At 43.7% G+C, this 26,330-nt stretch overlaps 1 protein-coding gene and 27 non-coding genes across 28 annotated transcripts; 2 read left to right on the top strand and 26 right to left on the bottom strand.

The window, feature by feature from the left end:
• Positions 1 to 533: 533 nt before the first annotated feature.
• LOC106602184 (uncharacterized) lies at positions 534 to 3,038 on the bottom strand. The gene is made up of 4 exons (XM_014194666.3): positions 2,649 to 3,038; positions 2,417 to 2,535; positions 2,001 to 2,043; positions 534 to 1,596 (listed from the first exon to the last, which is right to left on the bottom strand). Exons 1-4 carry the CDS (start codon positions 2,905 to 2,907, stop codon positions 806 to 808), a joined length of 1,212 nt encoding a protein of 403 aa, XP_014050141.1. The 5' UTR covers positions 2,908 to 3,038; the 3' UTR covers positions 534 to 805.
• Positions 3,039 to 3,049: 11 nt separating this feature from the next.
• trnay-gua (transfer RNA tyrosine (anticodon GUA)) lies at positions 3,050 to 3,138 on the top strand. The gene is given in 2 exon segments: positions 3,050 to 3,086; positions 3,103 to 3,138. It is a non-coding gene; the product is annotated as a tRNA-Tyr (tRNA).
• Positions 3,139 to 3,551: 413 nt separating this feature from the next.
• Positions 3,552 to 3,640, top strand: trnay-gua (transfer RNA tyrosine (anticodon GUA)). The gene is given in 2 exon segments: positions 3,552 to 3,588; positions 3,605 to 3,640. It is a non-coding gene; the product is annotated as a tRNA-Tyr (tRNA).
• A 320-nt stretch (positions 3,641 to 3,960) lies between these two features.
• Positions 3,961 to 4,032, bottom strand: trnae-cuc (transfer RNA glutamic acid (anticodon CUC)). Its single transcript has one exon. It is a non-coding gene; the product is annotated as a tRNA-Glu (tRNA).
• Positions 4,033 to 5,361: 1,329 nt separating this feature from the next.
• On the bottom strand, positions 5,362 to 5,433 carry trnae-cuc (transfer RNA glutamic acid (anticodon CUC)). The gene has a single exon. It is a non-coding gene; the product is annotated as a tRNA-Glu (tRNA).
• Positions 5,434 to 6,768: 1,335 nt separating this feature from the next.
• Positions 6,769 to 6,840, bottom strand: trnae-cuc (transfer RNA glutamic acid (anticodon CUC)). Its single transcript has one exon. It is a non-coding gene; the product is annotated as a tRNA-Glu (tRNA).
• A 1,333-nt stretch (positions 6,841 to 8,173) lies between these two features.
• Positions 8,174 to 8,245, bottom strand: trnae-cuc (transfer RNA glutamic acid (anticodon CUC)). The gene has a single exon. It is a non-coding gene; the product is annotated as a tRNA-Glu (tRNA).
• A 2,772-nt stretch (positions 8,246 to 11,017) lies between these two features.
• Positions 11,018 to 11,089, bottom strand: trnae-cuc (transfer RNA glutamic acid (anticodon CUC)). Its single transcript has one exon. It is a non-coding gene; the product is annotated as a tRNA-Glu (tRNA).
• A 1,140-nt stretch (positions 11,090 to 12,229) lies between these two features.
• Positions 12,230 to 12,302, bottom strand: trnag-ccc (transfer RNA glycine (anticodon CCC)). The gene has a single exon. It is a non-coding gene; the product is annotated as a tRNA-Gly (tRNA).
• Positions 12,303 to 12,411: 109 nt separating this feature from the next.
• On the bottom strand, positions 12,412 to 12,483 carry trnae-cuc (transfer RNA glutamic acid (anticodon CUC)). The gene has a single exon. It is a non-coding gene; the product is annotated as a tRNA-Glu (tRNA).
• Positions 12,484 to 13,635: 1,152 nt separating this feature from the next.
• Positions 13,636 to 13,707, bottom strand: trnae-cuc (transfer RNA glutamic acid (anticodon CUC)). The gene has a single exon. It is a non-coding gene; the product is annotated as a tRNA-Glu (tRNA).
• Positions 13,708 to 13,816: 109 nt separating this feature from the next.
• Positions 13,817 to 13,888, bottom strand: trnae-uuc (transfer RNA glutamic acid (anticodon UUC)). The gene has a single exon. It is a non-coding gene; the product is annotated as a tRNA-Glu (tRNA).
• Positions 13,889 to 15,028: 1,140 nt separating this feature from the next.
• On the bottom strand, positions 15,029 to 15,101 carry trnae-cuc (transfer RNA glutamic acid (anticodon CUC)). Its single transcript has one exon. It is a non-coding gene; the product is annotated as a tRNA-Glu (tRNA).
• A 109-nt stretch (positions 15,102 to 15,210) lies between these two features.
• trnae-cuc (transfer RNA glutamic acid (anticodon CUC)) lies at positions 15,211 to 15,282 on the bottom strand. Its single transcript has one exon. It is a non-coding gene; the product is annotated as a tRNA-Glu (tRNA).
• A 1,152-nt stretch (positions 15,283 to 16,434) lies between these two features.
• Positions 16,435 to 16,506, bottom strand: trnae-cuc (transfer RNA glutamic acid (anticodon CUC)). Its single transcript has one exon. It is a non-coding gene; the product is annotated as a tRNA-Glu (tRNA).
• Positions 16,507 to 16,615: 109 nt separating this feature from the next.
• Positions 16,616 to 16,687, bottom strand: trnae-uuc (transfer RNA glutamic acid (anticodon UUC)). The gene has a single exon. It is a non-coding gene; the product is annotated as a tRNA-Glu (tRNA).
• A 1,152-nt stretch (positions 16,688 to 17,839) lies between these two features.
• On the bottom strand, positions 17,840 to 17,911 carry trnae-cuc (transfer RNA glutamic acid (anticodon CUC)). The gene has a single exon. It is a non-coding gene; the product is annotated as a tRNA-Glu (tRNA).
• Positions 17,912 to 18,020: 109 nt separating this feature from the next.
• On the bottom strand, positions 18,021 to 18,092 carry trnae-cuc (transfer RNA glutamic acid (anticodon CUC)). The gene has a single exon. It is a non-coding gene; the product is annotated as a tRNA-Glu (tRNA).
• A 1,138-nt stretch (positions 18,093 to 19,230) lies between these two features.
• On the bottom strand, positions 19,231 to 19,302 carry trnae-cuc (transfer RNA glutamic acid (anticodon CUC)). Its single transcript has one exon. It is a non-coding gene; the product is annotated as a tRNA-Glu (tRNA).
• Positions 19,303 to 19,411: 109 nt separating this feature from the next.
• Positions 19,412 to 19,483, bottom strand: trnae-uuc (transfer RNA glutamic acid (anticodon UUC)). Its single transcript has one exon. It is a non-coding gene; the product is annotated as a tRNA-Glu (tRNA).
• A 1,140-nt stretch (positions 19,484 to 20,623) lies between these two features.
• trnae-cuc (transfer RNA glutamic acid (anticodon CUC)) lies at positions 20,624 to 20,695 on the bottom strand. Its single transcript has one exon. It is a non-coding gene; the product is annotated as a tRNA-Glu (tRNA).
• Positions 20,696 to 20,803: 108 nt separating this feature from the next.
• On the bottom strand, positions 20,804 to 20,875 carry trnae-cuc (transfer RNA glutamic acid (anticodon CUC)). The gene has a single exon. It is a non-coding gene; the product is annotated as a tRNA-Glu (tRNA).
• A 1,153-nt stretch (positions 20,876 to 22,028) lies between these two features.
• trnae-cuc (transfer RNA glutamic acid (anticodon CUC)) lies at positions 22,029 to 22,100 on the bottom strand. Its single transcript has one exon. It is a non-coding gene; the product is annotated as a tRNA-Glu (tRNA).
• A 109-nt stretch (positions 22,101 to 22,209) lies between these two features.
• On the bottom strand, positions 22,210 to 22,281 carry trnae-cuc (transfer RNA glutamic acid (anticodon CUC)). The gene has a single exon. It is a non-coding gene; the product is annotated as a tRNA-Glu (tRNA).
• Positions 22,282 to 23,434: 1,153 nt separating this feature from the next.
• trnae-cuc (transfer RNA glutamic acid (anticodon CUC)) lies at positions 23,435 to 23,506 on the bottom strand. The gene has a single exon. It is a non-coding gene; the product is annotated as a tRNA-Glu (tRNA).
• Positions 23,507 to 24,840: 1,334 nt separating this feature from the next.
• On the bottom strand, positions 24,841 to 24,912 carry trnae-cuc (transfer RNA glutamic acid (anticodon CUC)). The gene has a single exon. It is a non-coding gene; the product is annotated as a tRNA-Glu (tRNA).
• Positions 24,913 to 25,021: 109 nt separating this feature from the next.
• trnae-cuc (transfer RNA glutamic acid (anticodon CUC)) lies at positions 25,022 to 25,093 on the bottom strand. The gene has a single exon. It is a non-coding gene; the product is annotated as a tRNA-Glu (tRNA).
• A 1,153-nt stretch (positions 25,094 to 26,246) lies between these two features.
• trnae-cuc (transfer RNA glutamic acid (anticodon CUC)) lies at positions 26,247 to 26,318 on the bottom strand. Its single transcript has one exon. It is a non-coding gene; the product is annotated as a tRNA-Glu (tRNA).
• Between the last annotated feature and the right edge of the window lie 12 nt (positions 26,319 to 26,330).

Here is a 26,330-nt window from a genome sequence, read left to right as displayed (position 1 = left end):
AGTGTGGTTAGGTTTAAAATCAAAATGTAAGAAGAGAAATTGTAGAAACTGGCGGCTTTATGACTTTGTAGCTGTGGAAGCTAGTGACGACCAATAAACTTTGAGAGAAACATAACTCAACAGGGGGAGATCTATTTCTGTCCAATCAGAACGTGAAGAGGTGATTTGGCTTTGTGTGTCAATCCCCTCACACTATTTTTACCGCCACAGTAATGATAGAAGTTGTAGTAGTCACTGTCGATGTACTTCGTAATGGTGCAAATTAAAATGTCAGCTAAAATTGAACTAAACATTGATCAAATTACCTAAAATAACAATGTGATATTATAAGAAAAAACAATAAATGTATGCACAGATCAATCTGTCCCACACACATGTAGACACTTTACTCGAGACACTTAAGTCTCCTCAACAAAGCAATAGAATACGCAGAGTTCAACAAACTTGGTTTTAGGTTTACAATTTCCCCCATGATAGCACAAGACCACTAGCATGGGCACCAGTCTGTTTAGCTAACGTTCCACTCCTTGTACTCTGTGCCATTGCCAAACAATAACGTTATTTCCAACAACAAATCAGCAACTCCTCGCAAAATCCAGCTGCATATTAAACGCTGAGATTGAAGAAAGGCCAGTCTCTATGGCCCAAAGCACAAGGAGTGGAACGTTAGCTAAACAGACTGGTACCCAGACTACAAGACCACAACATTCTAGTCAGAACGCAGATTAGAATGTTACGGCCATGGAACATTTGGTGTAAACATAGACGGTAGTTTACTGCAGTTACTCTGTATATCTACAGCTCTTTAATCTTTACACAAGTGTTTCTCCAGGCAGTGTTTCTGAGTGAAACACTTGCCACACCACTCACAGCCAAAGGGCTTCTCCCCAGTGTGAACCCTCTTGTGAGTTTTAAGGTTACAGAGGTAGGCAAAGCTCTTGCCGCAGTAGTTGCAGATGAATGGACGCTCACCCGTGTGAGTAAACTGGTGGGTCTTAAGAGTTTGTTTCGTACCGAAAGCATTCCCGCATAGCTCGCAGCCGAAAGCCCTGCTGTGACTGGTGGAGTGTGCGATGAGAGCTTTCTTATTGTGAAACGTCTTGCCGCACGTCTCGCAGTCCAACCTTGTGCCGAAGCCGTGAGCTGCCACCATGTGATTCTTCAGGCTCTGGGCTTGGCAGAACGCCTTGCCACACTCGTGATTCCCCTCCCCTCCCCTGTGACAGAGCTGGTGCTTCTTGAGGTTGTTAATCTGGGAGAAACCCTTGCCGCACTGTTTGCAGACGAACGGCCTCTCCCTCGTGTGAACCCGCTCGTGGATTATCACCTGGCTACGGTAGTTGAAGCGTTTGTTGCAGTATGAACAGGCGTGCATTTCCCTGCCCGTGAGGTGGTCGACCATCTTGTTTTCTGCGACACTGGGGGTGAAGCCGACGGTGTCGCTCTCTGACCCCGGCTCAGACTTGACCCACATCTCCAGCTCCTCGCTGAAGCCTTGGCTGGTGTCTTCTTCCTTGGGCTCTGCTGTGGAGCTGTGGTACGCCTCTGACTGACTCTCGTCCATGGCCTGGAAATCATCTTCTAGGGACAGACCACCTGCAGAAACAGTGAGAGTGAAGTGACGGTTTTGGAGCATTTATTGACAATGACAACATAGTTTAGTGGGAAGTATCAGAACAACATGCGTTTTAACATTCAAGTTCGTTTTCATTTAAAGTCAGCTTTAACATAAGATAAGATAGATAAGCTAATTACTGGTTTATCCCTGTTGGGAAATGTTGGTTGCGGATCTGTGCATACATAAAAGCACATATTCAAACAGAGAAGGGACAGTAAACGCAGGTAGAAAAAGTGCAGTTCACACAACAGAACACTGTCAACATGATCACAGTGTTAGTAGTATTGTCAGATATAACTAGCATTTCCTTCTCCACCGATAATGATGTGCTCTGCTTCCTCCGGGTGACTAGCCTCCACAACCTCCTCCGGCCTGTCCTCACCTTTAGGGTCTGGTTGTAAAATGATCTGTTTCACGTCAGGACACTGCAACAAATAGGAGGTTAAACGTTTAAACGAACATTATACCACTTCTATACCATACAAGCAATTGCACTCCAAAGCTAACGTTGTATGTGGACACAAACTGAACTTTGTATTTTAGATCAATACTTTTCTCTCTTACAGACGGGGGTTTCTAACGTCATATGAAAACATGTACTGCTACACTCGCTATTCATTGGTTGTCAATATACCGAAAAAGTGGTCAATTTGGTAAAACAAGAACATAATGAGAGGTGTTGTTCCATCCTAGTCTTATAATTAATTTATACAATACACCATCCATATAGCTAGGCCAACATTGACATGCAGCAGTTCAAGGACCAGACACCATAAATATGAGTGTACTTCCTCATACTCTGTTCTGCGCTGCACTGGTTTCTCCCACTTCGATGGCAGCATCAACTCCATAGTGCCTCTCGCTCAGAACCAACTGTTTGCCCGGAAACCACTGGTCCCCCACGGCTTTATTATTCTCTGCACACAACAATAAAAGGGTGATGTAGGCTACTTATAGTGACTTTTTACATGCATGATTACACAGAGCTAGCTACAGTCAATATAAGAGAACATCGTCACACTCAACGTACGGATCTCGTCGCAAAGCTGAACTTCTACAGATATATCAACAGAAGAGGTGACCCGCTTTGGGCTCTCGGTCCCGAGCTCGATTTGCATACAGTGCAATGCCTTCCGAAGAGCGTCGTTCTCTCCCTGTTGTCGGGATATCTCCGAGAATAGAAGGGCAGAACTGTAATCGACCAGTTTTGTAATCTCTGCAACGGCAGACGTCGTCAGCGTCTCCATAATTGAAGAAAGTTGTGCCTGGAAAGACCCGTTTGTAGACATTTCGGCAGTTCTGACGAGCGCTCAATACACGGAAATCTCACGATGGCTGAATGATCGACGTTGATCAACATCCGGTAGAAAAGACAAAACTCAATGCTACGCGACAAACATGTACCTTTTGCTCCAAAGGTTTCTCCATGTCCCTTCGATAGCTCAGTTGGTAGAGCGGAGGACTGTAGAACGCTAAATGCTGAAATCCTTAGGTCGCTGGTTCAAATCCGGCTCGAAGGAGGACACTTTTTCTACCTCACCAATGCTCCCCCAAAAATATTTTTACCAGTTGTTCGCACATATAGAGAAAAATATGTGCATTTCCAGTTTCCTTAAAAAATTGTCTAGGTGTACGAATCCAATAATACAGAAGAATTCAAAACACTTCCAAGTTTATCCACAATTCCCCACATTCGATAGCTCATTTGGAAGAGCGGAGGACTGTACAACACTAAATGCTGAAATCGGGCACGAAGGAGGACCTTTTCCTACCTCATAAATGCGCCTAAAAGATATACATTTGCCTGTTGTTCGCACATTCCCCGAAAGAGAATAAAACGTGCATTTCCAGTTTCCGAATTGAGAAAGAACCCAAGTGACCTCGCAGCAGAATTCAGAAAACCTAGATAATCCACAATTCTCATTTTCGTTGTCCTTCGATAGCTCAGTTGGTAGAGCGGAGGACTGTAGAACGCTAAATGCTGAAATCCTTAGGTCGCTGGTTCAAATCCGGCTCGAAGGAGGATGTTTTTTGTCAAAAATGTAGCGTTACTCAAAAATACACAATGATTTATAATATATTGTAAAACTGGTATGTTGCAACGTAAAATCATAGCTATATATAATAACCTACTAAATTTGTTGTGACAGGTTGAACAAGTAAAAACTAGGTCCCTGACCTGGAATCGAACCCGGCCCGCGCCGTGAGAGCGCCGAATCCTAACCACTAGACCACCAGGGAAGAATACCGCAAAGCAAATCGGTTCACAATTTGAAATGCTACATATGTGCGATGACCGACAAAAATCATTGTGACAGGTTGCACAAGTCACAAAAGATTAGTTCCCTGACCGGGAATCGAACCCGGGCCGCGGCGGTGAGAGCGCCGAATCCTAACCACTAGACCACCAGGGAAGGATACTGCGGTACAAATCCGTTCACAATTTGAAATGGTAAAGTTGAAGTCGGAAGTTTACATACACTTATGTTGGAGTCATTAAAAGTCGTTCGTCAACCACTCCACACATGTCTTGTTTAACAAACTATAGTTTTGGCAAGTTGGTTAGGGCATGTACTTTGTGCAAGACACAAGTCATTTTTCCAACAATTGTTTACAGACAGATTATTTCACTTATAATTCACTGTATCACAAATCCAGTGGGTCAGAGGTTTACATACACTAAGTTGGCTGTGCCTTTAAACAGCTTGGAAAATTCCCGAAAAGGATGTCATGGCTTTAGAAGCTTCTGTTAGGCTAATTGACATCATTTGAGTCAATTGGAGGTGTACCTGTAGATGTAGTTCAAGGCCTATCTTTAAACTCGGTGCCTCTTTGCTTGACATCATGGGAAATTCAAAAGAAATCAGCCAAGACCTCAGAAAACAATTGCAGACCTCCACAAGTCTGGTTCATCCTTGGGAGCAATTTCCAAACGCCTGAAGGTACCGAGGTCATCTGTAGAAACAATAGTACTCAAGTATAAACACCATGGGACCACGCAGCCGTCATACCGCTCAGGAAGGAGATGCGTTCTGTCTCCTAGAGATGAACGTACTTTGGTGCGAAAAGTGCAAATCAATCCCAGAACAACAGCAAAGGACCTTGTGAAGATGCTGGAGGAAACAGGTTCAAAAGTATCTATATCCACAGTAAAACGAGTCCTATATCGACATAACCTGAAAGGCCGCTGATTAAGGAAGAAGCTGCTGCTCCAAAACTGCCATAAAAAAGCCTGACTGCAGTTTGGGGACAAAGATCCTACTTTTCGGAGAAATGTCCTCCGGTCTGATGAAACAAAAATATAACTGTTTGGCCGTAATGACCATTGTTATGTTTGGAGGAAAAAGTTGGAGGCTTGCAAGCCGAAGAACACCATCCCAACCGTGAAGCACAGGGGTGGCAGCATCATGTTGTGGGGGTGCTTTGCTGCAGGAGGGACTAGTGAACCACTAGAACACAATGGATGGACACTGCAGGGAAAATCAGTTTGCAATTTAAGTGGTACATATGTGCGATTAATTACTAAATTCAGTGTGACAGGTTGCACAAGTAACAAAGACTAGTTCCCTGACCGTTAATCGATCCCGGGACGCGGCAGTGAGAGCGCCGAATCCTAACCACTAGACCACCAGGGAAGGATAACCCAAAGCAAATCGGTTCACAATTTGAAATGCTACATATGTGCGATGTCCGACTATTTGTTTGTGACAGGTTGCACAAGTAAACAGGTCGCAAATGATTAGTTCCCTGACAGGGAATCGAACCCGGGCCGCGGCGGTGAGAGCGCCGAATCCTAACCACTAGACCACCAGGGAAGGATACTGTGGAACAAATCCGTTCACAATTTGAAATGGTAAATACAGTTGAAGTCGGAAGTTTACATACACTTATGTTGGAGTCATTAAAAGTTCTTCGTCAACCACTCCACACATGTCTTGTTTAACAAACTATAGTTTTGGCAAGTTGGTTAGGGCATGTACTTTGTGCATGACACAAGTCATTTTTCCAACAATTGTTTACAGACAGATTATTTCACTTATAATTCACTGTATCACAAATCCAGTGGGTCAGAGGTTTACATACACTAAGTTGGCTGTGCCTTTAAACAGCTTGGAAAATTCCCGAAAAGGATGTCATGGCTTTAGAAGCTTCTGTTAGGCTAATTGACATCATTTGAGTCAATTGGAGGTGTACCTGTAGATGTAGTTCAAGGCCTATCTTTAAACTCGGTGCCTCTTTGCTTGACATCATGGGAAATTCAAAAGAAATCAGCCAAGACCTCAGAAAACAATTGCAGACCTCCACAAGTCTGGTAAAAATCCTTGGGAGCAATTTCCAAACGCCTGAAGGTACCGAGGTCATCTGTAGAAACAATAGTACTCAAGTATAAACACCATGGGACCACGCAGCCGTCATACCGCTCAGGAAGGAGACGCGTTCTGTCTCCTAGAGATGAACGTACTTTGGTGCGAAAAGTGCAAATCAATCCCAGAACAACAGCAAAGGACCTTGTGAAGATGCTGGAGGAAACAGGTTCAAAAGTATCTATATCCACAGTAAAACGAGTCCTATATCGACATAACCTGAAAGGCCGCTCATTAAGGAAGAAGCTGCTGCTCCGAAAATGCCATAAAAAAGCCTGACTGCAGTTTGGGGACAAAGATCCTACTTTTCGGAGAAATGTCCTCCGGTCTGATGAAACAAAAATATAACTGTTTGGCCGTAATGACCATTGTTATGTTTGGAGGAAAAAGTTGGATGCTTGCAAGCCGAAGAACACCATCCCAACCGTGAAGCACAGGGGTGGCAGCATCATGTTGTGGGGGTGCTTTGCTGCAGGAGGGACTGGTGCACCACTAGAACACAATGGATGGACACTGCAGGGAAAATCAGTTTGCAATTTAAGTGGTACATATGTGCGATTAATTACTAAATTCAGTGTGACAGGTTGCACAAGTAACAAAGACTAGTTTCCTGACCAGGAATCGAACCCGTGACGCAGCAGTGAGAGCGCCGAATCCTAACCACTAGACCACCAGGGAAGGATAACCCAAAGCAAATCGGTTCACAATTTGAAATGCTACATATGTGCGATGTCCGACTATTTTTTTGTGACAGGTTGCACAAGTAAACAGGTCGCAAATGATTAGCTCCCTAACAGGGAATCGAACCCGGGCCGCGGCAGTGAGAGCGCCGAATCCTAACCACTAGACCACCAGGGAAGGATACTGCGGTACAAATCCGTTCACAATTTGAAATGGTAAATACAGTTGAAGTCGGAAGTTTACATACACTTATGTTGGAGTCATTAAAAGTCGTTCGTCAACCACTCCACACATGTCTTGTTTAACAAACTCTAGTTTTGGCAAGTTGGTTAGGGCATGTACTTTGTGCATGACACAAGTCATTTTCCCAACAATTGTTTACAGACAGATTATTTCACTTATAATTCACTGTATCACAAATCCAGTGGGTCAGAGGTTTACATACACTAAGTTGGCTGTGCCTTTAAACAGCTTGGAAAATTCCCGAAAAGGATGTCATGGCTTTAGAAGCTTCTGTTAGGCTAATTGACATCATTTGAGTCAATTGGAGGTGTACCTGTAGATGTAGTTCAAGGCCTACCTTTAAACTCGGTGCCTCTTTGCTTGACATCATGGGAAATTCAAAAGAAATCAGCCAAGACCTCAGAAAACAATTGCAGACCTCCATAAGTCTGGTTCATCCTTGGGAGCAATTTCCAAACGCCTGAAGGCACCGAGGTCATCTGTAGAAACAATAGTACTCAAGTATAAACACCATGGGACCACGCAGCCGTCATACCGCTCAGGAAGGAGACGCGTTCTGTCTCCTAGAGATGAACGTACTTTGGTGCGAAAAGTGCAAATCAATCCCAGAACAACAGCAAAGGACCTTGTGAAGATGCTGGAGGAAACAGGTTCAAAAGTATCTATATCCACAGTAAAACGAGTCCTATATCGACATAACCTGAAAGGCCGCTCATTAAGGAAGAAGCTGCTGCTCCAAAACTGCCATAAAAAAGCCTGACTGCAGTTTGGGGACAAAGATCCTACTTTTCGGAGAAATGTCCTCCGGTCTGATGAAACAAAAATATAACTGTTTGGCCGTAATGACCATTGTTATGTTTGGAGGAAAAAGTTGGAGGCTTGCAAGCCGAAGAACACCATCCCAACCGTGAAGCACAGGGGTGGCAGCATCATGTTGTGGGGGTGCTTTGCTGCAGGAGGGACTGGTGCACCACTAGAACACAATGGATGGACACTGCAGGGAAAATCAGTTTGCAATTTAAGTGGTACATATGTGCGATTAATTACTAAATTCAGTGTGACAGGTTGCACAAGTAACAAAGACTAGTTTCCTGACCAGGAATCAAACCCGGGACGCAGCAGTGAGAGCACCGAATCCTAACCACTAGACCACCAGGGAAGGATAACCCAAAGCAAATCGGTTCACAATTTGAAATGCTACATATGTGCGATGTCCGACTATTTTTTTGTGACAGGTTGCACAAGTAAACAGGTCGCAAATGATTAGTTCCCTGACAGGGAATCGAACCCGGGCCGCGGCAGTGAGAGCGCCGAATCCTAACCACTAGACCACCAGGGAAGGATACTGCGGTACAAATCCGTTCACAATTTGAAATGGTAAATACAGTTGAAGTCGGAAGTTTACATACACTTATGTTGGAGTCATTAAAAGTCGTTCGTCAACCACTCCACACATGTCTTGTTTAACAAACTATAGTTTAGGCAAGTTGGTTAGGGCATGTACTTTGTGCATGACACAAGTCATTTTTCCAACAATTGTTTACAGACAGATTATTTCACTTATAATTCATTGTATCACAAATCCAGTGGGTCAGAGGTTTACATACACTAAGTTGGCTGTGCCTTTAAACAGCTTGGAAAATTCCCGAAAAGGATGTCATGGCTTTAGAAGCTTCTGTTAGGCTAATTGACATCATTTGAGTCAATTGGAGGTGTACCTGTAGATGTAGTTCAAGGCCTACCTTTAAACTCGGTGCCTCTTTGCTTGACATCATGGGAAATTCAAAAGAAATCAGCCAAGACCTCAGAAAACAATTGCAGACCTCCACAAGTCTGGTTCATCCTTGGGAGCAATTTCCAAATGCCTGAAGGCACCGAGGTCATCTGTAGAAACAATAGTACTCAAGTATAAACACCATGGGACCACGCAGCCGTCATACCGCTCAGGAAGGAGACGCGTTCTGTCTCCTAGAGATGAACGTACTTTGGTGCGAAAAGTGCAAATCAATCCCAGAACAACAGCAAAGGACCTTGTGAAGATGCTGGAGGAAACAGGTTCAAAAGTATCTATATCCACAGTAAAACGAGTCCTATATCGACATAACCTGAAAGGCCGCTCATTAACCTGTTAGGGCTAGGGGGCAGCATTTGCACGTCTGGATAAAAAAAATGTACCCGATTTAATCTGGTTACTAATCCTACCCAGTAACTAGAATATGCATATACTTATTATATATGGATAGAAAACACTCTAAAGTTTCCAAAACTGTTTGAATGGTGTCTGTGAGTATAACAGAACTCATTTGGCAGGCAAAACCCTGAGACATTTTCTGACAGGAAGTGGATACCTGATGTGTTGTATTACATTTAAACCTATCCCATTGAAAAACACAGGGGCTGAGGAATATTTTGGCACTTCCTATTGCTTCCACTAGATGTCACCAGCCTTTACAAAGTGTTTTGAGTCTTCTGGAGGGAGATCTGACCGAACAAGAGCCATGGAACGATGATGTCCCATTAGACACCTGGCGCGCGAGTTCATGTTGGGTACCCTCGTTCCAATACGTTATAAAAGAGTATGCATTCGTCCACCTTGAATATTATTCATGTTCTGGTTAAAAAAGGCCCTAATGATTTATGCTATACAACGTTTGACATGTTTGAACGAACGGAAATATATTTTTTCCCCTCGTTCATGACGAGAAGTCCGGCTGGCTTAGATCATGTGCTAACAAGACGGAGATTTTTGGACATAAATGATGAGCTTTTTTGAACAAAACTACATTCGTTATGGACCTGTGATACCTGGAAGTGACATCTGATGAAGAGAATCAAAGGTAATGGATTATTTACATAGTATTTTCGATTTTAGATCTTCCCAACATGACGTCTAGTCTGTATCGCAACGCGTATTTTTCTGGGCGCAGTGCTCAGATTATTGCAAAGTGTGATTTCCCAGTAAGGTTATTTTTAAATCTGGCAAGTTGATTGCGTTCAAGAGATGTAAATCTATAATTCTTTAAATGACAATATAATATTTTACCAATGTTTTCTAATTTTAATTATTTAATTTGTGACGCTGACTTGACTGCCGGTTATTGGAGGGAAACGATTTCCTCAACATCAATGCCATAGTAAAACGCTGTTTTTGGATATAAATATGAACTTGATAGAACTAAAAATGCATGCATTGTCTAACATAATGTCCTAGGAGTGTCATCTGATGGAGATTGTAAAAGGTTAGTGCATCATTTTAGCTGGTTTTATGGTTTTGGTTACCCTGTCTTCGAATTGACAAAACATTACACACAACTCTTGTAAATGTGCTGTCCTAACATACTCTAAATTTATGCTTTCGCCGTAAAACCTTTTTGAAATCGTAAAACGTGGTTAGATTAAGGAGATGTTTATCTTTCAAAGGGTGTAAAATAGTTGTATGTTTGAAAAATTTGAATTTTGACATTTATTTGGATTCAAATTTGCCGCTCTTGAAATGCACCTGCTGTTGATGGAGTGCACCACGGGTGGCACGCTAGCGTCCCACCTAGCCCCAAGAGGTTAAGGAAGAAGCTGCTGCTCCAAAACTGCCATAAAAAAGCCTGACTGCAGTTTGGGGACAAAGATCCTACTTTTCTGAGAAATGTCCTCCGGTCTGATGAAACAAAAATATAACTGTTTGGCCGTAATGACCATTGTTATGTTTGGAGGAAAAAGTTGGAGGCTTGCAAGCCGAAGAACACCATCCCAACCGTGAAGCACAGGGGTGGCAGCATCATGTTGTGGGGGTGCTTTGCTGCAGGAGGGACTGGTGCACCACTAGAACACAATGGATGGACACTGCAGGGAAAATCAGTTTGCAATTTAAGTGGTACATATGTGCGATTAATTACTAAATTCAGTGTGACAGGTTGCACAAGTAACAAAGACTAGTTCCCTGACCGTGAATCGAACCCAGGACGCAGCAGTGAGAGCGCAGAATCCTAACCACTAGACCACCAGGGAAGGATAACCCAAAGCAAATCGGTTCACAATTGGAAATGCTACATATGTGCGATGTCCGCCAAATTTTTTTGTGACAGGTTGCACAAGTAAACAGGTCGCAAATGATTAGTTCCCTGACCGGGAATCGAACCCGGGCAGCGGCGGTGAGAGCGCCGAATCCTAACCACTAGACTACCAGGGAAGGATACTGCTGTGCAAATCGGTTTACAATTTGAAATGGTACATACAGTTAAAGTCGGAAGTTTACGTACACTTATGTTGGAGTCATTAAAAGTCGTTTGTCAACCACTCCACACATGTCTTGTTTAACAAACTATAGTTTTGGCAAGTCGGTTAGGACATGTACTTTGTGCATGACACAAGTCATTTTCCCAACAATTGTTTACAGACAGATTATTTCACTTATAATTCACTGTATCACAAATCCAGTGGGTCAGAGGTTTACATACACTAAGTTGGCTGTGCCTTTAAACAGCGTGGAAAATTCCCGAAAATGATGTCATGGCTTTAGAAGCTTCTGATAGGCTAATTGACATAATTTGAGTCAATTGGAGGTGTACCTGTAGATGTATTTCAAGGCCTACCTTTAAACTCGGTGCCTCTTTGCTTGACATCATGGGAAAATCAAAAGAAATCAGCCAAGACCTCAGAAAACAATTGTAGACCTCCACAAGTCTGGTTCATCCTTGGGAGCAATTTCCAAACGCCTGAAGGTACCGAGTTCATCTGTAGAAAAAATGGTACGCAAGTAAAAACACCATGTGACCACGCAGCCGTCATACCGCTCAAGAAGGAGACGCGTCCTGTCTCCTAGAGATGAACGTACTTTGGTGCGAAAAGTGCAAATCAATCCCAGAACAACAGCAAAGGACCTTGTGAAGATGCTGGAGGAAACAGGTCCAAAAGTATCTACATCCACAGTAAAACGAGTCCTATATCGACATAACCTGAAAGGCCGCTCAGCAAGGAAGAAGCTGCTGCTCCAAAACTGCCATAAAAAAGCCTGACTGCAGTTTGTGGACAAAGATCCTACTTTTTGGAGAAATGTCCTCTGGTCTGATGAAACAAAAATAGAACTATTTGGCCATAATGACCATTGTTATGTTTGGAAGTTTGCAAGCCGAAGAACACCATCCCAACCGTGAAGCACAGGGGTGGCAGCATCATGTTGTGGGGGTGCTTTGCTGCAGGAGGGACTGGTGCACCACTAGAAAACAAGGTAAGGATAATGCAGGGGAAATCAGTTTGCAATTAAAGTGGTACATATGTGCGATTACCTACTAAATTCAGTGTGACAGGTTACACAAGTAACAAAGACCAGTTCCCTGACCCGGGAATCGAACCCAGGCCGCGGCGGTGGGAGCACCAAATCCTAACCACTAGACCACCAGGGAAGGATAACCCAAAGCAAATCGGTTCTCAATTTGAAATGCTACATATGTGCGATGTCCGACAAATTTTTTTGTGACAGGTTGCACAAGTAAACAGGTCGCAAATGATTAGTTCCCTGACCGGGAATCGAACCCGGGCCGCGGCGGTGAGAGCGCCGAATCCTAACCACTAGACCGCCAGGGAAGGATACTGCTGTGCAAATCGGTTTACAATTTGAAATGGTACATACATTTGAAGTCGGAAGTTTACGTACACTTATGTTGGAGTCATTAAAAGTCGTTTGTCAACCACTCCACACATGTCTTGTTTAACAAACTATAGTTTTGGCAAGTCGGTTAGGACATGTACTTTGTGCATGACACAAGTCATTTTCCCAACAATTGTTTACAGACAGATTATTTCACTTATAATTCACTGTATCACAAATCCAGTGGGTCAGAGGTTTACATACACTAAGTTGGCTGTGCCTTTAAACAGCGTGGAAAATTCCCGAAAATGATGTCATGGCTTTAGAAGCTTCTGATAGGCTAATTGACATAATTTGAGTCAATTGGAGGTGTACCTGTAGATGTATTTCAAGGCCTACCTTTAAACTCGGTGCCTCTTTGCTTGACATCATGGGAAAATCAAAAGAAATCAGCCAAGACCTCAGAAAACAATTGTAGACCTCCACAAGTCTGGTTCATCCTTGGGAGCAATTTCCAAACGCCTGAAGGTACCGAGTTCATCTGTAGAAAAAATGGTAAGCAAGTAAAAACACCATGTGACCACGCAGCCGTCATACCGCTCAGGAAGGAGACGCGTTCTGTCTCCTAGAGATGAACGTACTTTGGTGCGAAAAGTGCAAATCAATCCCAGAACAACAGCAAAGGACCTTGTGAATATGCTGGTGGAAACAGGTCCAAAAGTATCTACATCCACAGTAAAACGAGTCCTTTATCGACATAACCTGAAAGGCTGCTCAGCAAGGAAGAAGCTGCTGCTCCAAAACTGCCATAAAAAAGCCTGACTGCAGTTTGTGGACAAAGATCCTACTTTTTGGAGAAATGTCCTCTGGTCTGATGAAACACAAATATAACTATTTGGCCATAATGACCATTGTTATGTTTGGAGGCAAAAGGTGGAGGCTTGCAAGCCGAAGAACACCATCCCAACCATGAAGCACAGGGGTGGCAGCATCATGTTGTGGGGGTGCTTTGCTGCAGGAGGGACTGGTGCACCACTAGAAAACAAGGTAAGGATAATGCAGGGAAATCAGTTTGCAATTAAAGTGGTACTTATGTGCGATTACCTACTAAATTCAGTGTGACAGGTTGCACAAGTAACGAAGACTAGTTCCCTGACCGGGAATCGAACCCGGGCCGCAGCGGTGAGAGCGCCGAATCCTAACCACTAGCCCACCAGGGAAGGATAACCCAAAGCAAATCGGTTCACAATTGGAAATGCTACATATGTGCGATGTCCGACAAAATTCATTGTGACAGGTTGCACAAGTAAACAGGTCGCAAATGATTAGCTCCCTGACCGGGAATCGAACCTGGGCCGCGGCGGTGAAAGCGCCGAATCCTAACCACTAGACCACCAGGGAAGGATACAGCTGTGCAAATCGGTTTACAATTTGAAATGGTACATACAGTTGAAGTCGGAAGTTTACGTACACTTATGTTGGAGTCATTAAAAGTCGTTTGTCAACCACTCCACACATGTCTTGTTTAACAAACTATAGATTAGGCAAGTCGCTTAGGACATGTACTTTGTGCATGACACAAGTCATTTTTCCAACAATTGTTTACAGACAGATTATTTCACTTATAATTCACTGTATCACAAATCCAGTGGGTCAGAGGTTTACATACACTATGTTGGCTGTGCCTTTAAACAGCGTGGAAAATTCCCGAAAATGATGTCATGGCTTTAGAAGCTTCTGATAGGCTAATTGACATCATTTGAGTCAATTGGAGGTGTACCTGTAGATGTATTTCAAGGCCTACCTTCAAACTCGGTGCCTCTTTGCTTGACATCATGGGAAAATCAAAAGAAATCAGCCAAGACCTCAGAAAACAATTGTAGACCTCCACAAGTCTGGTTCATCCTTGGGAGCAATTTCCAAACGCCTGAAGGTACCGAGTTCATCTGTAGAAAAAATGGTACGCAAGTAAAAACACCATGTGACCACGCAGCCGTCATACCGCTCAGGAAGGAGACGCGTTCTGTCTCCTAGAGATGAACGTACTTTGGTGCGAAAAGTGCAAATCAATCCCAGAACAACAGCAAAGGACCTTGTGAAGATGCTGGAGGAAACAGGTCCAAAAGTATCTACATCCACAGTAAAACGAGTCCTATATCGACATAACCTGAAAGGCCGCTCAGCAAGGAAGAAGCTGCTGCTCCAAAACTGCCATAAAAAAGCCTGACTGCAGTTTGTGGACAAAGATCCTACTTTTTGGAGAAATGTCCTCTGGTCTGATGAAACAAAAATATAACTATTTGGCAATAATGACCATTGTTATGTTTGGAAGTTTGCAAGCCGAAGAACACCATCCCTACCGTGAAGCACAGGGGTGGCAGCATCATGTTGTGGGGGTGCTTTGCTGCAGGAGGGACTGGTGCACCACTAGAAAACAAGGTAAAGATAACGCAGGGGAAATCAGTTTGCAATTAAAGTGGTACATATGTGCGATTACCTACTAAATTCAATGTGACAGGTTGCACAAGTAACAAAGACTAGTTCCCTGACCGGGAATCGAACCCTGCACCGCGGCGGTGAGAGCACCGAATCCTAACCACTAGACCACCAGGGAAGGATAACCCAAAGCAAATCGGTTCTCAATTTGAAATGCTACATATGTGCGATGTCCGACAAATTTTTTTGTGACAGGTTGCACAAGTAAACAGGTCGCAAATGATTAGTTCCCTGACCGGGAATCGAACCCGGGCCGCGGCGGTGAGAGCACCGAATCCTAACCACTAGACCGCCAGGGAAGGATACTGCTGTGCAAATCGGTTTACAATTTGAAATGGTACATACAGTTGAAGTCGGAAGTTTACGTACACTTATGTTGGAGTCATTGAAAGTCGTTTGTCAACCACTCCACACATGTCTTGTTTAACAAACTATAGTTTTGGCTAGTCGGTTAGGACATGTACTTTGTGCATGACACAAGTCATTTTTCCAACAATTGTTTACAGACAGATTATTTCACTTATAATTCACTGTATCACAAATCCAGTGGGTCAGAGGTTTACATACACTAAGTTGGCTGTGCCTTTAAACAGCGTGGAAAATTCCCGAAAATGATGTCATGGCTTTAGAAGCTTCTGATAGGCTAATTGACATAATTTGAGTCAATTGGAGGTGTACCTGTAGATGTATTTCAAGGCCTACCTTTAAACTCGGTGCCTCTTTGCTTGACATCATGGGAAAATCAAAAGAAATCAGCCAAGACCTCAGAAAACAATTGTAGACCTCCACAAGTCTGGTTCATCCTTGGGAGCAATTTCCAAACGCCTGAAGGTACCGAGTTCATCTGTAGAAAAAATGGTACGCAAGTAAAAACACCATGTGACCACGCAGCCGTCATACCGCTCAAGAAGGAGACGTGTTCTGTCTCCTAGAGATGAACGTACTTTGGTGCGAAAAGTGCAAATCAATCCCAGAACAACAGCAAAGGACCTTGTGAAGATGCTGGAGGAAACAGGTCCAAAAGTATCTACATCCACAGTAAAACGAGTCCTATATCGACATAACCTGAAAGGCCGCTCAGCAAGGAAGAAGCTGCTGCTCCAAAACTGCCATAAAAAAGCCTGACTGCAGTTTGTGGACAAAGATCCTACTTTTTGGAGAAATGTCCTCTGGTCTGATGAAACAAAAATATAACTATTTGGCCATAATGACCATTGTTATGTTTGGAGGCAAAAGGTGGAGGCTTGCAAGCCGAAGAACACCATCCCAACCGTGAAGCACAGGGGTGGCAGCATCATGTTGTGGGGGTGCTTTGCTGCAGGAGGGACTGGTGCACCACTAGAAAACAAGGTAAGGATAATGCAGGGAAATCAGTTTGCAATTAAAGTGGTACATATGTGCGATTACCTACTAAATTCAGTGTGACAGGTTGCACAAGTAACAAAGACTAGTTCCCTGACCGGGAATCGAACCCGGGCCGCGGCGGTGAGAGCGCCGTATCCTAACCACTAGACCACCAGGGAAGGATAGCCCAAAGCAAATCGGTTCACAATTTGAAATGCTACATATGTGCGATGTCCGACAATTTTTTTTGTGACAGGTTGCACAAGTAAACAGGTCGCAAATGATTAGTTCCCTGACCGGGAATCGAACCCGGGCCGCGGCGGTGAAAGCACCGAATCCTAACCACTAGACCTCCAGAGAAGGATACTGCTGTGCAAATCGGTTTACAATTTGAAATGGTACATACAGTTGAAGTCGGAAGTTTACGTACACTTATGTTGGAGTCATTAAAAGTCGTTTGTCAACCACTCCACACATGTCTTGTTTAACAAACTATAGTTTTGGCAAGTCGGTTAGGACATGTACTTTGTGCATGACACAAGTCATTTTTCCAACAATTGTTTACAGACAGATTATTTCACTTATAATTCCCTGTATCACAAATCCAGTGGGTCAGAGGTTTACATACACTAAGTTGGCTGTGCCTTTAAAAGCGTGGAAAATTCCCGAAAATGATGTCATGGCTTTAGAAGCTTCTGATTGGCTAATTGACATCATTTGAGTCAATTGGAGGTGTACCTGTAGATGTATTTCAAGGCCTACCTTTAAACTCGGTGCCTCTTTGCTTGACATCATGGGAAAATCAAAAGAAATCAGCCAAGACCTCAGAAAACAGTTGTAGACCTCCACAAGTCTGGTTCATCCTTGGGAGCAATTTCCAAACGCCTGAAGGTACCGAGTTCATCTGTAGAAAAAATGGTACGCAAGTAAAAACACCATGTGACCACGCAGCCGTCATACCGCTCAGGAAGGAGACATGTTCTGTCTCCTAGAGATGAACGTACTTTGGTGCGAAAAGTGCAAATCAATCCCAGAACAACAGCAAAGGACCTTGTGAAGATGCTGGAGGAAACAGGTCCAAAAGTATCTACATCCACAGTAAAACGAGTCCTATATCGACATTACCTGAAAGGCCGCTCAGCAAGGAAGAAGCTGCTGCTCCAAAACTGCCATAAAAAAGCCTGACTGCAGTTTGTGGACAAAGATCCTACTTTTTTGAGAAATGTCCTCTGGTCTGATGAAACAAAAATATAACTATTTGGCCATAATGACCATTGTTATGTTTGGAGGCAAAAGGTGGAGGCTTGCAAGCCGAAGAACACCATCCCAACCGTGAAGCACAGGGGTGGCAGCATCATGTTGTGGGGGTGCTTTGCTGCAGGAGGGACAGGTGCACCACTAGAAAACAAGGTAAGGATAATGCAGGGGAAATCAGTTTGCAATTAAAGTGGTACATATGTGCGATTACCTACTAAATTCAGTGTGACAGGTTGCACAAGTAACAAAGACTAGTTCCCTGACCGGGAATCGAACCCGGGCCGCGGCGGTGAGAGCGCCGAATCCTAACCACTAGACCACCAGGGAAGGATAGCCCAAAGCAAATCGGTTCACAATTTGAAATGCTACATATGTGCGATGTCCGACAAATTTTTTTGTGACAGGTTGCACAAGTAAACAGGTCGCAAATGATTAGTTCCCTGACCGGGAATCGAACCCGGGCCGCGGCGGTGAAAGCACCGAATCCTAACCACTAGACCTCCAGGGAAGGATACTGCTGTGCAAATCGGTTTACAATTTGAAATGGTACATACAGTTGAAGTCGGAAGTTTACGTACACTTATGTTGGAGTCATTAAAAGTCGTTTGTCAACCACTCCACACGTCTTGTTTAACAAACTATAGTTTTGGCAAGTCGGTTATGACATGTACTTTGTGCATGACACAAGTCATTTTTCCAACAATTGTTTACAGACAGATTATTTCACTTATAATTCACTGTATCACAAATCCAGTGGGTCAGAGGTTTACATACACTAAGTTGGCTGTGCCTTTAAACAGCGTGGAAAATTCCCGAAAATGATGTCATGGCTTTAGAAGCTTCTGATAGGCTAATTGACATAATTTGAGTCAATTGGAGGTGTACCTGTAGATGTATTTCAAGGCCTACCTTTAAACTCGGTGCCTCTTTGCTTGACATCATGGGAAAATCAAAAGAAATCAGCCAAGACCTCAGAAAACAATTGTAGACCTCCACAAGTCTGGTTCATCCTTGGGAGCAATTTCCAAACGCCTGAAGGTACCGAGTTCATCTGTAGAAAAAATGGTACGCAAGTAAAAACACCATGTGACCACGCAGCCGTCATACCGCTCAAGAAGGAGACGCGTCCTGTCTCCTAGAGATGAACGTACTTTGGTGCGAAAAGTGCAAATCAATCCCAGAACAACAGCAAAGGACCTTGTGAAGATGCTGGAGGAAACAGGTCCAAAAGTATCTACATCCACAGTAAAACGAGTCCTATATCGACATAACCTGAAAGGCCGCTCAGCAAGGAAGAAGCTGCTGCTCCAAAACTGCCATAAAAAAGCCTGACTGCAGTTTGTGGACAAAGATCCTACTTTTTGGAGAAATGTCCTCTGGTCTGATGAAACAAAAATATAACTATTTGGCCATAATGACCATTGTTATGTTTGGAAGTTTGCAAGCCGAAGAACACCATCCCAACCATGAAGCACAGGGGTGGCAGCATCATGTTGTGGGGGTGCTTTGCTGCAGGAGGGACAGGTGCACCACTAGAAAACAAGGTAAGGATAATGCAGGGGAAATCAGTTTGCAATTAAAGTGGTACATATGTGCGATTACCTACTAAATTCAGTGTGACAGGTTGCACAAGTAACAAAGACTAGTTCCCTGACTGGGAATCGAACCCGGGCCGCGGCGGTGAGAGCGCCGAATCCTAACCACTAGACCACCAGGGAAGGATAGCCCAAAGCAAATCGGTTCACAATTTGAAATGCTACATATGTGCGATGTCCGACAAATTTTTTTGTGACAGGTTGCACAAGTAAACAGGTCGCAAATGATTAGTTCCCTGACCGGGAATCGAACCCGGGCCGCGGCGGTGAAAGCACCGAATCCTAACCACTAGACCTCCAGGGAAGGATACTGCTGTGCAAATCGGTTTACAATTTGAAATGGTACATACAGTTGAAGTCGGAAGTTTACGTACACTTATGTTGGAGTCATTAAAAGTCGTTTGTCAACCACTCCACACATGTCTTGTTTAACAAACTATAGTTTTGGCAAGTCGGTTATGACATGTACTTTGTGCATGACACAAGTCATTTTTCCAACAATTGTTTACAGACAGATTATTTCACTTATAATTCACTGTATCACAAATCCAGTGGGTCAGAGGTTTACATACACTAAGTTGGCTGTGCCTTTAAACAGCGTGGAAAATTCCCGAAAATGATGTCATGGCTTTAGAAGCTTCTGATAGGCTAATTGACATCATTTGAGTCAATTGGAGGTGTACCTGTAGATGTATTTCAAGGCCTACCTTTAAACTCGGTGCCTCTTTGCTTGACATCATGGGAAAATCAAAAGAAATCAGCCAAGACCTCAGAAAACAGTTGTAGACCTCCACAAGTCTGGTTCATCCTTGGGAGCAATTTCCAAACGCCTGAAGGTACCGAGTTCATCTGTAGAAAAAATGGTACGCAAGTAAAAACACCATGTGACCACGCAGCCGTCATACCGCTCAAGAAGGAGACGCGTCCTGTCTCCTAGAGATGAACGTACTTTGGTGCGAAAAGTGCAAATCAATCCCAGAACAACAGCAAAGGACCTTGTGAAGATGCTGGAGGAAACAGGTCCAAAAGTATCTACATCCACAGTAAAACGAGTCCTATATCGACATAACCTGAAAGGCCGCTCAGCAAGGAAGAAGCTGCTGCTCCAAAACTGCCATAAAAAAGCCTGACTGCAGTTTGTGGACAAAGATCCTACTTTTTGGAGAAATGTCCTCTGGTCTGATGAAACAAAAATATAACTATTTGGCCATAATGACCATTGTTATGTTTGGAAGTTTGCAAGCCGAAGAACACCATCCCAACCATGAAGCACAGGGGTGGCAGCATCATGTTGTGGGGGTGCTTTGCTGCAGGAGGGACAGGTGCACCACTAGAAAACAAGGTAAGGATAATGCAGGGGAAATCAGTTTGCAATTAAAGTGGTACATATGTGCGATTACCTACTAAATTCAGTGTGACAGGTTGCACAAGTAACAAAGACTAGTTCCCTGACCGGGAATCGAACCCCGGCCGCGGCGGTGAGAGCGCCGAATCCTAACCACTAGACCACCAGGGAAGGATAGCCCAAAGCAAATCGGTTCACAATTTGAAATGCTACATATGTGCGATTCCGACAAATTTTTTTGTGACAGGTTGCACAAGTAAACAGGTCGCAAATGATTAGTTCCCTGACCGGGAATCGAACCCGGGCCGCGGCGGTGAAAGCACCGAATCCTAACCACTAGACCTCCAGGGAAGGATACTGCTGTGCAAATCGGTTTACAATTTGAAATGGTACATACAGTTGAAGTCGGAAGTTTACGTACACTTATGTTGGAGTCATTAAAAGTCGTTTGTCAACCACTCCACACATGTCTTGTTTAACAAACTATAGTTTTGGCAAGTCGGTTATGACATGTACTTTGTGCATGACACAAGTCATTTTTCCAACAATTGTTTACAGACAGATTATTTCACTTATAATTCACTGTATCACAAATCCAGTGGGTCAGAGGTTTACATACACTAAGTTGGCTGTGCCTTTAAACAGCGTGGAAAATTCCCGAAAATGATGTCATGGCTTTAGAAGCTTCTGATAGGCTAATTGACATCATTTGAGTCAATTGGAGGTCTACCTGTAGATGTATTTCAAGGCCTACCTTTAAACTCGGTGCCTCTTTGCTTGACATCATGGGAAAATCAAAAGAAATCAGCCAAGACCTCAGAAAACAGTTGTAGACCTCCACAAGTCTGGTTCATCCTTGGGAGCAATTTCCAAACGCCTGAAGGTACCGAGTTCATCTGTAGAAAAAATGGTACGCAAGTAAAAACACCATGTGACCACGCAGCCGTCATACCGCTCAGGAAGGAGACGCGTTCTGTCTCCTAGAGATGAACGTACTTTGGTGCGAAAAGTGCAAATCAATCCCAGAACAACAGCAAAGGACCTTGTGAAGATGCTGGAGGAAACAGGTCCAAAAGTATCTACATCCACAGTAAAACGAGTCCTATATCAACATAACCTGAAAGGCCGCTCAGCAAGGAAGAAGCTGCTGCTCCAAAACTGCCATAAAAAAGCCTGACTGCAGTTTGTGGACAAAGATCCTACTTTTTGGAGAAATGTCCTCTGGTCTGATGAAACAAAAATATAACTATTTGGCTATAATGACCATTGTTATGTTTGGAGGCAAAAGGTGGAGGCTTGCAAGCCGAAGAACACCATCCCAACAGTGAAGCACAGGGGTGGCAGCATCATGTTGTGGGGGTGCTTTGCTGCAGGAGGGACTGGTGCACCACTAGAAAACAAGGTAAGGATAATGCAGGGGAAATCAGTTTGCAATTAAAGTGGTACATATTTGCGATTACCTATTAAATTCAGTGTGACAGGTTGCACAAGTAACAAAGACTAGTTCCCTGACTGGGAATCGAACCCGGGCCGCGGCGGTGAGAGCACCGAATCCTAACCACTAGACCATCAGGGAAGGATAACACAAAGCAAATCGGTTCTCAATTTGAAATGCTACATATGTGCGATGTCCGCCCAAATTTTTTGTGACAGGTTGCACAAGTAAAAAGGTCGCAAATGATAAGTTCCCTGACCGGGAATCGAACCCGGGCCGCGGCGGTGAGAGCGCCGAATCCTAACCACTAGACCACCAGGGAAGGATACTTCTGTGCAAATCGGTTTACAATTTGAAATGGTACATACAGTTGAAGTCGGAAGTTTACGTACACTTATGTTGGAGTCATTAAAAGTCGTTTGTCAACCACTCCACACATGTCTTGTTTAACAAACTATAGTTTTGGCAAGTCGTTTAGGACATGTACTTTGTGCATGACACAAGTCATTTTTCCAACAATTGTTTACAGACAGATTATTTCACTTATAATTCACTGTATCACAAATCCAGTGGGTCAGAGGTTTACATACACTAAGTTGGCTTTGCCTTTAAACAGCGTGGAAAATTCCCGAAAATGATGTCATGGCTTTAGAAGCTTCTGATAGGCTAATTGACATAATTTGAGTCAATTGGAGGTGTACCTGTAGATGTATTTCAAGGCCTACCTTTAAACTCGGTGCCTCTTTGCTTGACATCATGGGAAAATCAAAAGAAATCAGCCAAGACCTCAGAAAACAATTGTAGACCTCCACAAGTCTGGTTCATCCTTGGGAGCAATTTCCAAACGCCTGAAGGTACCGAGTTCATCTGTAGAAAAAATGGTACGCAAGTAAAAACACCATGTGACCACGCAGCCGTCATACCGCTCAGGAAGGAGACGCGTTCTGTCTCCTAGAGATGAACGTACTTTGGTGCGAAAAGTGCAAATCAATCCCAGAACAACAGCAAAGGACCTTGTGAAGATGCTGGAGGAAACAGGTCCAAAAGTATCTACATCCACAGTAAAACGAGTCCTATATCGACATAACCTGAAAGGCCGCTCAGCAAGGAAGAAGCTGCTGCTCCAAAACTGCCATAAAAAAGCCTGACTGCAGTTTGTGGACAAAGATCCTACTTTTAGGGGAAATTACCTCTGGTCTGATGAAACAAAAATATAACTATTTGGCCATAATGACCATTGTTATGTTTGGAGGCAAAAGGTGGAGGCTTGCAAGCCGAAGAACACCATCCCAACCGTGAAGCACAGGGGTGGCAGCATCATGTTGTGGGGGTGCTTTGCTGCAGGAGGTACTGGTGCACCACTACAAAACAAGGTAAGAATAATGCAGGGGAAATCAGTTTGCAATTAAAGTGGTACATATGTGCGATTACCTACTAAATTCAGTGTAACAGGTTGCACAAGTAACAAAGACTAGTTCCCTGACCGGGAATTGAACCCGGGCCGCGGCGGTGAGAGCACCGAATCCTAACCACTAGACCATCAGGGAAGGATAACACAAAGCAAATCGGTTCTCAATTTGAAATGCTACATATGTGCGATGTCCGACAAAAATTTTTGTGACAGGTTGCACAAGTAAAAAGGTCGCAAAGGATAACTTCCCTGACCGGGAATCGAACCCAGGCCGCTGCAGTGAGATCACCGAATCCTAACCACTAGACCACCAGGGAAGGATACTTCTGTGCAAATCGGTTTACAATTTGAAATGGTACATACAGTTGAAGTCGGAAGTTTACGTACACTTATGTTGGAGTCATTAAAAGTCGTTTGTCAACCACTCCACACATGTCTTGTTTAACAAACTATAGTTTTGGCAAGTCGTTTAGGACATGTACTTTGTGCATGACACAAGTCATTTTTCCAACAATTGTTTACAGACAGATTATTTCACTTATAATTCACTGTATCACAAATCCAGTGGGTCAGAGGTTTACATACACTAAGTTGGCTGTGCCTTTAAACAGCGTGGAAAATTCCCGAAAATGATGTCATGGCTTTAGAAGCTTCTGATAGGCTAATTGACATCATTTGAGTCAATTGGAGGTCTACCTGTAGATGTATTTCAAGGCCTACCTTTAAACTCGGTGCCTCTTTGCTTGACATCATGGGAAAATCAAAAGAAATCAGCCAAGACCTCAGAAAACAGTTGTAGACCTCCACAAGTCTGGTTCATCCTTGGGAGCAATTTCCAAACGCCTGAAGGTACCGAGTTCATCTGTAGAAAAAATGGTACGCAAGTAAAAACACCATGTGACCACGCAGCCGTCATACCGCTCAGGAAGGAGACGCGTTCTGTCTCCTAGAGATGAACGTACTTTGGTGCGAAAAGTGCAAATCAATCCCAGAACAACAGCAAAGGACCTTGTGAAGATGCTGGAGGAAACAGGTCCAAAAGTATCTACATCCACAGTAAAACGAGTCCTATATCAACATAACCTGAAAGGCCGCTCAGCAAGGAAGAAGCTGCTGCTCCAAAACTGCCATAAAAAAGCCTGACTGCAGTTTGTGGACAAAGATCCTACTTTTTGGAGAAATGTCCTCTGGTCTGATGAAACAAAAATATAACTATTTGGCTATAATGACCATTGTTATGTTTGGAGGCAAAAGGTGGAGGCTTGCAAGCCGAAGAACACCATCCCAACAGTGAAGCACAGGGGTGGCAGCATCATGTTGTGGGGGTGCTTTGCTGCAGGAGGGACTGGTGCACCACTAGAAAACAAGGTAAGGATAATGCAGGGGAAATCAGTTTGCAATTAAAGTGGTACATATTTGCGATTACCTATTAAATTCAGTGTGACAGGTTGCACAAGTAACAAAGACTAGTTCCCTGACTGGGAATCGAACCCGGGCCGCGGCGGTGAGAGCACCGAATCCTAACCACTAGACCATCAGGGAAGGATAACACAAAGCAAATCGGTTCTCAATTTGAAATGCTACATATGTGCGATGTCCGCCCAAATTTTTTGTGACAGGTTGCACAAGTAAAAAGGTCGCAAATGATAAGTTCCCTGACCGGGAATCGAACCCGGGCCGCGGCGGTGAGAGCGCCGAATCCTAACCACTAGACCACCAGGGAAGGATACTTCTGTGCAAATCGGTTTACAATTTGAAATGGTACATACAGTTGAAGTCGGAAGTTTACGTACACTTATGTTGGAGTCATTAAAAGTCGTTTGTCAACCACTCCACACATGTCTTGTTTAACAAACTATAGTTTTGGCAAGTCGTTTAGGACATGTACTTTGTGCATGACACAAGTCATTTTTCCAACAATTGTTTACAGACAGATTATTTCACTTATAATTCACTGTATCACAAATCCAGTGGGTCAGAGGTTTACATACACTAAGTTGGCTTTGCCTTTAAACAGCGTGGAAAATTCCCGAAAATGATGTCATGGCTTTAGAAGCTTCTGATAGGCTAATTGACATAATTTGAGTCAATTGGAGGTGTACCTGTAGATGTATTTCAAGGCCTACCTTTAAACTCGGTGCCTCTTTGCTTGACATCATGGGAAAATCAAAAGAAATCAGCCAAGACCTCAGAAAACAATTGTAGACCTCCACAAGTCTGGTTCATCCTTGGGAGCAATTTCCAAACGCCTGAAGGTACCGAGTTCATCTGTAGAAAAAATGGTACGCAAGTAAAAACACCATGTGACCACGCAGCCGTCATACCGCTCAGGAAGGAGACGCGTTCTGTCTCCTAGAGATGAACGTACTTTGGTGCGAAAAGTGCAAATCAATCCCAGAACAACAGCAAAGGACCTTGTGAAGATGCTGGAGGAAACAGGTCCAAAAGTATCTACATCCACAGTAAAACGAGTCCTATATCGACATAACCTGAAAGGCCGCTCAGCAAGGAAGAAGCTGCTGCTCCAAAACTGCCATAAAAAAGCCTGACTGCAGTTTGTGGACAAAGATCCTACTTTTAGGGGAAATTACCTCTGGTCTGATGAAACAAAAATATAACTATTTGGCCATAATGACCATTGTTATGTTTGGAGGCAAAAGGTGGAGGCTTGCAAGCCGAAGAACACCATCCCAACCGTGAAGCACAGGGGTGGCAGCATCATGTTGTGGGGGTGCTTTGCTGCAGGAGGTACTGGTGCACCACTACAAAACAAGGTAAGAATAATGCAGGGGAAATCAGTTTGCAATTAAAGTGGTACATATTTGCGATTACCTATTAAATTCAGTGTGACAGGTTGCACAAGTAACAAAGACTAGTTCCCTGACTGGGAATCGAACCCGGGCCGCGGCGGTGAGAGCACCGAATCCTAACCACTAGACCATCAGGGAAGGATAACACAA

This window comes from Salmo salar, chromosome 04, assembly GCF_965601325.2.
Source record: "Salmo salar chromosome 04, fSalSal1, whole genome shotgun sequence".
NCBI lineage: Eukaryota > Metazoa > Chordata > Actinopteri > Salmoniformes > Salmonidae > Salmo > Salmo salar.
Note: the sequence above shows the minus strand (reverse complement) of the source record. Positions and strands in the feature narration are given on the sequence as shown.